The sequence below is a fragment of the Uloborus diversus genome, chromosome 4 (genome assembly GCF_026930045.1).
Source record: "Uloborus diversus isolate 005 chromosome 4, Udiv.v.3.1, whole genome shotgun sequence".
In the NCBI taxonomy this organism is placed as follows: domain Eukaryota; kingdom Metazoa; phylum Arthropoda; class Arachnida; order Araneae; family Uloboridae; genus Uloborus; species Uloborus diversus.
The window spans coordinates 103,745,444-103,755,561 of record NC_072734.1 but is presented as its reverse complement, the minus strand read 5'-3'; the positions used below and the strand labels follow the sequence as shown (position 1 = coordinate 103,755,561).

Below are 10,118 nucleotides of genomic sequence, written 5' to 3'. Positions count from 1 at the left end.
AACCGTGACCTCTGGATGCACAAACTTGGCAAAAATTGCAAACATAAGGGACAGTATGGTATTTGCTTGGAATTCTGCCAAAACTCCGGTAATGTTTTCTAAATACATTCGAAACCTTCTTGGAATAGCAGGAAAATCAGAGCTTTTACTACAAACACATATTAATTTTTGAAAGGTTTTATTGCAAAAAAGTGACTGACTACTTATATTGAAAAGGTTTCTGAATTCTTCAGAAAATTTTCAGATTAATTTTAGGAAGATACTGACTTTTAATCCGAAGCGTTCTTGCTTTTTTTTTTTTTTGTCAGATAAGTTACTAGAGTAAATTAAGTTTATTTAGCTGCTGGCACTTATCTTTTTAAATTGCTCATATTTTTTTTAAACTGTCTACGAGCTAAGAAAATCTGAGGTTTGCGCTTATTAGGTAAAGCAATGTAATCAGTATAACAATGTTTCATACGCAATTCTACATCTTTTAAAAATCCATGGTGTAGCATTTCTCTAAAACATATCAATAAAGCATCTCTTTCATTTGTATCCATACTCAAAACGAAATCAGTTGACTCAGTAATTAGTTTTTTCGAATCGTATAATTTCGAAAACTGATAAATATTTATCACAGTTTGTTTGGAAAAACATAAAGAAAGCGCATTTTCTACCGACGCTTTCAAATCAAACAGCATGTACTCATCACATTTTGCCAGTAATTCTAACATTTCCTCAAACGATATTAAATTCAAATTGTCACAAATAACTGGATTTGTTACACAACCGTGAAGAAAATGAACAATCACTAAAAGAACATTTTCAGTAATGTCTCTTAATCGAATGCATTTCATGTTCTTTTCCAAGAAGCTCCCTTCTAGCAGAGCTTTAAAATAGTCCGAATTCGTACAAAGTTTTTCTCGACATGCTAGTATCTTCGCACCGTTGTCCACAACGAACTCAAAATCGAAGTTGCATTTAACGTATGAACAGTTTGCAGGAGATCGTATCTTCAGACTTTGTTCACAGTTGGATATTTGATAACGCATTTCTCTTATTCTTGTGTCCTGTATTTTTTGATAAATTCCGCAAAGAGATAGAATGCATTTATCTTCGTATTGAAAGAGGTTTTTGTCAGATAAAACTTTCAATAATAATTCCAAAGCCTTATCTTTGAACAATAAATAATATAACGCGTCCTTATCTTTAATGAATTTTGAAATAGCAAAAAGGGCACGAATTTGAAATTTTGTGCAGCCTTTTTTAAAAATGTGGAATAAAGCATTTTGAACATCTTTATCGGATTGATTTCTTAGTATTAAACTATTATAAAAAGATACCTCCCATCTTTCCCATTTACGCCAGCTTTTTGTTTTCACTTTCTTATCTATTATATCGACATAATCATTCAATATTAGTATTTCAAAAATATCTACTTTCTCATCGGCAAGTTTTAAAATTTTTATTGCTAACTCACAGTCTTCCATTTTTGCGCATTTTATGTAATCCAACAAAACAGAGAGGAAATCCCTGTTAGTTATAAGTGACACATCATCATCTTCTTCAACTATTATAGATAATCGATAAATTGCATGTACTATAGATTTACCTATAGATGATTCCGACTTAACCGTGATACTGCGAGGAACGGATAAGACTGATGATCCAAATACAGTGAATGGTTCAGCAACAGTTTCAATCGGTTTTGAGTTCACTGTACCTGAATCATTTTCAAATGCATTGCTCTGGATGTCCAATACGTCCTTCAGAACATCCGTAGCTGATTGCGGATCTTCTTTTTCACGTGGATCATAAAATCTCTCTTTTACACAAATAGCGTCTTGACGTGCAGTAAATTCCTTTAAAAGTTTTGTCAAAGTGCGGAAAAGAATCTTGAACTCCGCTTCTTCGTTCTCATAAGTGAATAAAAGCGAGTACAATGGCGATTTGAACTTAATACAGCTCTTACGACAAAATAACTGACATGAAGACAAGAAATCGATTATAAGAAAATAAAGATTTTTAAATGATACTGAGCTTAACATTTGAGAAATTGATTTCAAAACATGAAGTGAATGAAATATGATAGATCTTTTTATCAACCATGGAGCAACATTATAGCAATTTATCACAGTTAAAGTAGCTTTGTTTGCAATAGCATAGCCATCACGTTCAGGCTCAACATATTCACATATTTTTAATATTCTACGTGCACCAGTGAGATCTGTTTTAAAAGATAAATACCAAAGCAATGTAATAACATGTTCTCGGACGAATAATTTGCAATTATTGAACATTCGAACTATAATGTTCCAACATTCTCTTCTAAGAAGCAAATCGCTAAATTTTTCTGTGCAATTCTCTGCTAACTTGTTGAGTGCTGACAGGCTGAAAGACATGATGTGCTCATCAGAGAAAAGTAGTAGTTTTCTTATGATATATAAACCACCTTCATCTACAATTAAATCCAGATTTATTGTTTTGTAGCCCAAAATTACCAAAGTTGTATTAGCTGTAAACCAGTGCCTAGCATTATTCGCCTCCGAAAAAAATTGTACAACCGCTGATATTGCCGATCTGTACATAAATCTCTGCTCTTCATCTGTATTTTCGAAACGAGATAAAATCAAACCTGTTGCTTCAGAGAAAACGCTGCTTAAATCTTCGTAAATTTTGTATGCATTACCTAAAATAAAGCAAGCTTTATTTCTATAATCAGCGTTTGAATGACTTTTCACAATACTAATTATAAGTTCCAATCCACTACTGTAAGCCAATTCCAGTGCAACTCTCCTTTCAACAGAAACAGCTGTAATGAAGCTCAAGCACTTTTTCATGTACTGGGGCTGTGCCAAAAGAGAAAACACAGTTTTGATGATCGAATAACTTCGAAAAAGTTCAATTTTATTCCTGTGTGCGACACATTCTTTTTTTATGATTCTCAGGGTATTTAGCACAAGATTTGAATCTGTGCTATTTAAATTTCGGAAAAGATCAAGAGGCTCCATTGTTGTAACCTCCATGTATTACTTCAACCTAAAAGGAAACAAATACAAGAGAGTATTTTCATTTCAACAATTTACAAAATATTTTTAAAACTGAGCATTATTTCATATTTTAACTTTGCTGACAAAGACTAACAGATGAAGAAAAATAACTTTACTTCGAATATTCCATGTATTTTTTTTCTTTTTTCTTTTTTTTTTTTTTTTTTTTTTGGCATCATACATGCTCACTACAACATAGCCTACATTTCCATTAAAAAAGAAAGAAAAAAAACGCAAAGTAACAAAAAATTAGTCCTGAACTAAATTCTCTTACATTCCTTCATACCATGGTTTCTCTATGGGAACAAGGTGGGCCTCTTGGGGGCCACAGAATTAATCAAAAAGAGGGGGGGGGGCTAGGAAAAATAAAAGAATATAGGAGAGCCTTTAGTCTTGCGAAGGGGGCCACGGTTGAATTATTTTAACTGTAATACAATAATTTACATTAGGGTAAAATATTCCATTAATTTGAATCAAATCTATTACCCATGTGCAAATGGCATAAACCACAAAACTAGCATTTTTTTCCCCATACAGATTTTTGAAATAACAATGCCAAACGTGAAGTTTAGAATCTCAGAAAATGCATTAGGCACAAAAAGGGACTCGTAGTTAGTTCTTACAGGATGAATATGTAATTATTATTGCTGCTTCTTATACGAGTTGTTTTTCAACCGGAAAGAAGAGCAATGCGAGCAAAGTAAGTACCTTAACTAGTTCTATTTGTTCAAGAAAATTCCACTCACAATTTGTCTATTAATGTTATTCTGTTGCTACAGGGGTTCTTAAACTGGGTGCCGTGACATTCTGGGGTGCCATAAGAAATGGCGCGTTGGGCTGCAAACAAATTACCAATACCGCTTAACCGATACAGAAACAGTACAAGTTTTATTTCCCATCCAAATGTTCGATTTATGAACCTTTCGTAATGCGGCAGATATCAAGTCTTAGGAATAGTTCTTCCGTCACTCGCTAAAACATGTCACAATCAGTGGTCGTTCATTTTCAACAAGATAGGGCACTTTCCATTATCCGGCAGACGCTCCCCATTACCTCAATAACGAGCTTCCTAGTTGTTTGATTTGACGAGGTTCTAATGACGACAATCACCTTCTTCGTGCTCTCCGGACCTAACTCCAAGAGATTTTTCTGTGCTGTTACATCAAAGATCGTGAGTTCGTGCCCCGTAGGTCAAGTGATTTGCTAAATTTATGCCAAAAGATAATAAGAATATTTTATAAGATTGGTCGTGACATGTTGAAGCTAGTGAAACAAGAACTAGACTTGAGACTTGATTTCTGCTGTCGAAAATCGAATATTTCGGAAACAAAAGTTGTGCATTTTCTTTCTCCAGAAAACACAACTGTTGCCGGTTTGTTACTGTATTGGTAATATATTTATTTCAATAAAGCGTCCAAATCCCAGAGGGAATTTCGACATGTTTAATGCATATGTATTATAATAGAGATAGACTAGCGTGCCGTGAAAAAATTCCAATTCTTTAAAGGGTACCACGTCGAAAAAGTTTTAAAACCCCTGTGTTACTAGATTGTTTTTCTCTAACATATATTTCTCGGTAATTTATTTAAAATTTTATCTAATGTAATTTTTAAATTTTTATATAATGCGAAGTGTTTAGTTTATTTTAGCAAACTTTCCTTAAAAACTTTTCAAAAAAGAAGATAAAAATAGGACCATGAGAGAATCATGTAAAAACGTTGCTAAATATTTTTTAAAAATGACTCGGGAAGTAAAATAAATCCAAGTAATAAATGCTCGGGAAATTAAATAAATTACAATAAAAACAAAAAAAATGTTTAATAGGCTTATAAAGGAGTGGGAAATTTTGTCTTTATGCGTTTTCCCTGAATGAGATTTTAAAAAATTGTCCAATTCCCCCCAAGGATAATTTTTTGCGAAAGGTATCGCCATGACACCTCATGTCCATGTGCTTCATTGTTTTTTTATTCGAACAGTTTTTCAAACAGTTTTCTAGTTTTAAGAGACTTATCATGAAACTCTAATTGTTAGTTGTTCAAATCTTGCATAAATACGCGTCTAATAGGTGAATTTGCTTTAAATGTAAAACTTGTGATAAACATTTTACTTAAATATTTTAAGGCTACTTTTTAACAGATGAAACTTGTTTAACATTAGTACCTGCAAGAGACATTAAAAACCTAGTTGTCCGTCCTGTATGTATCACAATGTATTTCTAATAGAGAGCACATAAAAATAACTCTGGTGAAGTAAATTGGGAAATTTAAACATGAAACACTCAGTAACAAAAACTCTTGCGCAAATGGTACCCAAATAGTATTGTAACGGATCCGGTGCGACTTCCACTTTCTTGAAAGGACGACACAATTCCTGAGAAAAGTACAGGAAATTTATTTACACTATGTACAGGAAAGATCGTCAACAACTGCTAAATTATCATCAGCAATTAAGCAAATATCACTCAACACCGTAAACTCAACCGTTACACACATATTTACTTCCAAATACGCAAAAATACAGCTCAAAAGGCTTCACAAAACAGAGCAATAAATGCAGTGGCGTAGCTACACTTTCTGCCGCCCGGGGCGGTTCCTCAATTTGCCGCCCTTTATGAATGGGAAATAGTTGACACATTAAAGAGTTAAAAAAAAATTAATAAGATTTTAATAAATAAGAAAAGAAACTCTTATTTTTCTTCCTTCTTATTTTTCTTGCAAAAAAAAATATATATATAAGGAATTCAGAATCTTACCGAAACATTCCAAAAGTTAAGTCGAAATTCGGAATTTTAAGTAATTTTTGTAGAAAAGGTGCTTTTAGCTCCCTCCAGATTTTTTTTTAAATTAAACTTAGTTTTATGCATTCTTTGATGACGTTAGGGGGTCAGGATTTTTCAAGGAAAATTTCCGAAACTTAAATGTTAAAAAATCAATTTTAGGCTATCTTTGAATACCTGAAGATATTGAAGATGGTTCGGATGCGCTGTCCGGAAAGCTTTTCAACAAAACTGAAAAACTCGTAAATGTAGGCTATATCTAGTGGTGTAAAGGTCTACCCTAACTCCAACAAAGACTGGATTCTCCTGCAGAAATATTTTCTAACTAGAGATCAATTTTAGTCCATCTTTGATGACGTTAAAGAGAATAGGGAGCGTTCAGGAACTTTCTGAAAATTTTTCGACGACGAAGTTTCAAAAACGCAACTGTAGGCTATCTTTGACGCCATAAGTTTCCAAATGTTTCCAAAAATATTGCGAAGTCAAATGTTTTTTCCGTCTCCCCTTGAAACTTTTTGAAAATGACTTCCTAAAAACGCGACTTTAGCCATTGTTTGGCGGACAATGTAAGGGGAAACCCGGCTAAAGTGGATACCCCGGGCAAAGCGAATTTTGCCCATAACTCACAAATAATTAGTTGGCCTGCAGCCGCGCTGTCATAGAATCGGTCGCCTGTTGCCGCTCCGTGTGCGGCAAACACGTTGGGACGAGTTCGCGTCACGCGACGCCAGTGACCGAACAAAGTATGTTTTGGGGAAAACAATATTAGTTCACAGAGGTTACTCTTTCATTTAAAACTTTAATACTATTTGTGGCATGTTCTTTTTTATGAGTAGGATTTGATGTACGATTATATAGCTTTCAACTATCCGTAGACGACGAGTTTATATGCTCTGGTTTTTTAGTAATTTTTAGTAACCACAAAAATGTACCTGAAGGGCAAAGCGGATTGGGCAAAGTGGATACTATATTCACTATGCCCGGTTATGACAAATCACTTCATCCGAACCTGGAATTCCTTTAATTTTAAGATCTAAAGACAATACTATCATTGAAGACCATCCTTATACTCCCTTGGGATCTGAAACAACAGAATAAGTCCAAGGCAATGATGTTCCCTCCGTTTCACCCAAACCTAGATGTTCTAAGAACTACTCCAGTCTTTCGGTTTTAGGACCTATTCCTCAGCCTGTTAACTCAATAACAACACGCAAACGAAAGCTACAGAGATCTACACTCCTGACAAGGACTCCAGTAAAAAACAATCAGAAAAAAAAATGAAAAATAAAAAAAAAAAACTGTCATGAAGTAACTAGATGACGTTTCGACTAAAGCTTCTCAAAAGACTTAAAAAGACCACTACCAAAAAGAATAAATCAAAAATCTCTGCTTCAAAACATAGGACTGCATAAGAGAATGGTAAGAAGAAGGATGTAAAGAAATTTGATGATGTAAGGTGCATTTTCTGTGAGGAAATGTTCATTGAAGAAGATGATCAGCCAAAGAAAACTGGATACAATGTCGTATTTGTACTCAATGGTGTCATAAAGAGTGTTCAGCATTCGAAAATGGTAATGATTTTGTTTGTGATAACTGCAATGATTAGTATTGTAGCAGAAAAATGTTTTTTTTTTTTTTAATATGCTCCTAAACTTTGGATGTTGACTTTCTTTAGTTTAATTTCTTTGTTTGTTATAATAAATACTGCAATAATTAGTACTGTAGAAAAATGTTTTTTTATATGAGTCTGTAATTTTCGATGTTGATTTTATTTTTAAGTTCAATTTCTTTGTTTGTAATAATTACAATAATTAGCATTGTAGAAAAAGTTTTTTAATATGTTCCTCTAACTTTCGACGTTTGTTTTATTTTAAAGTTTAATTTCTTTGTTTGTAATAAATATAATAATTAAGATTGTAGCAATAAAATGTTTTCTGGATATGTTCCTTTAATTTTCGATGGTTATTTTATTTTTAATGTTTAGTTTCATGACAAATAATGTTGTTGTTCGCTTTGCCCCAGTACCGAATCCACTTTACCCGGGGTGTTGGGCAAAGCGGATATTCATGCCATTGTTGAAAACTGGCCTTATATCTAATAGTGTCATTAATATTAAGGACAACTGTTATTGCGTAACGTAAGTTCATTAAATGAAGACTGATTATAAACATGTGTTTCAATTTCCAAAGTTATATCTAAACGACAATAATATAGGAAAGCTTAAGGTATTCACGCTGCCCGGGTTTCCCCTATGAGAGAGAGTTCAGAGGGGGGTTTCCCATCCGAAATCCTTTTCGAAACTGTTGCTCATCTTAAGCTCTTTACAACTGAGAAAAAAAAAAAGGAGGTAGGGGTTGCGGTCTTCCCTCAGAAATTTCTAAAAACGAAATTTGGAGCCATCTGTGATGACGTTAGGAGATTTCGTGCACATCTGGGGTCTCTACCTTAGAATTTTTCTGAAGTTTAAGTTTCAAAAACCCAACTTTAAGCTATTTTGGGAGATATTGGGATTTTCAAGTTCGAAGTTGATGTCCTAAATACACACTTTAGACTATCTTTAATCATTATACAGGAAGGGCTTGCCCGCCCTCATGAATTTGTTGGTATTGAAGTTATATAAACTCAGTTATCAATATTAGGCTAAAAGATGAGATGTGAAGGGATGGGAATGTTTGTTAACGTTAGGGGATAGGAATATTCGGTTGCTCTTTCCGAAAAATGTGACATTTATTGAGAGTTTAACAACGCAGTTTTAAGCTGCCTTCGGTTGATCGAAATTCTCCGGCCTCAAAACACATTTTAAAGCTATCTTTGGCACACTTTCGACAACGAAAAGGGGGAGTGAAAATGGAGCCCACGAAAGAGAGGTTTTAGGCTATATTTGGACAAATTAATTGAGAAAGGGATGGTAAGTGGCTCTATTCCGGAAATTTTTCAAAATTAAAGTCCTGAAAATTCATTTTTAACTTTGCGGCAGTTGGAAGAAACGAGGGAAATTTTCCTAATTTAAAGTTTTAGAAACTCAAATTTAGGGTCAATTTGTTTCTCAAAGGGAGTTATAATTATTCCCTTTTGGATCCGTGCTTGAGCGACTCACCTAATGTTGACAAACTCAGAAGTTGCCACCCAAGGTACGAACAAGCCTCATCCCCTCCCCTTCCTTAGATCTGGTAGCAAATTTGGATTATTACCAAATTTGGATGATTCTCTTTTTCACTAATGGAAGTCGAAATGTTCTAAGGCTTTGCCTGGAGATCATTTTACTAATTAAAAACCTTTCTTTAAAATACATGACTAAATGTGAAACTCATTGTATAAAGGAGTTAGTTGATATAATACAGTAGTAAAAGCAATTATTATTCGAGTTGTGAATATTTTTTTTTATGAAAGGAACATAAAATTCATTCTGTCTTAGTGAAAATTTTGTAGTCAATGACTAATCAAACCAATTGTTGAAACAGATAATGCAATCTGAAAATGAGCAAGAAATCGTCCACCATTTGAAACCTCTCTCCTTTTTCTCTTGTCACTTTCCTTTACAAAAAGTGTTTTCTTTTTCTTTTTTGAATACGGCGGTTTCCTGTAGGAACTTACTTAAAATCAAGTGGTAGCTTCATCATAGAACGAAAAGTTATGAAATTTATTGTTTCCTCCTTAATAGTTAACCTTAACAGCAAAAAGAAAAGAAAAAAAACATGGTTCCTTGACTTTACACTACCATCTCCCTCAGTCTGTAGCTTCAGACGAAAGAAGAGAAAAAACAAACAATAGTGCTGAGATGTCCACAAGAAAAAACACATGTTTCGTATTAGAGTAATTTTATTATCGTAGTCGTACTAAAACCTTACCATTCGAAGACTTTTTTTTTCTTTTTTGCTTCAAGTAATAGATCAAAAGCATGAGTTTCTTATTGGGAAAACGCATTAAATTTTTCCGCATCAAAGGTGTAAATTTGCCGCCCCCAAAAAGTGCCGCCCGGGGCGGACCGCCCCCTCCGTCCCTCCCTAGCTACGCCACTGAATAAATGCTCTCAGCGTTCCGCTGCAACGATTCACCAGCAAAAACTAATTCGAAACTCCCTTTTTAGTATGCGTAACGGCTTTTTATACACACCGAAAGAGACCTCTCAACTATTCCAGAAAATGCTATACCGTTCTACACTTTCTTATTTCTTTCATTCACAAATTTTATCAATGAAAAATAGGGTACCGTATACTTCAGCTTAATGTATAGGGGCTTTATATTCATTACAAGAAACTATTCACAGGTTACGTTACTACAATAATTTTAGATGAGAGATAATTTAGTAA

At 33.9% G+C, this 10,118-nt stretch overlaps 1 protein-coding gene across 1 annotated transcript; it reads right to left on the bottom strand.

Moving 5' to 3' along the window:
- Positions 1-350: 350 nt before the first annotated feature.
- Positions 351-2,570, bottom strand: LOC129220743 (uncharacterized). The gene is made up of 2 exons (XM_054855171.1): positions 2,356-2,570; positions 351-1,308 (listed from the first exon to the last, which is right to left on the bottom strand). Exons 1-2 carry the CDS (start codon positions 2,568-2,570, stop codon positions 351-353), a joined length of 1,173 nt encoding a protein of 390 aa, XP_054711146.1.
- Between the last annotated feature and the right edge of the window lie 7,548 nt (positions 2,571-10,118).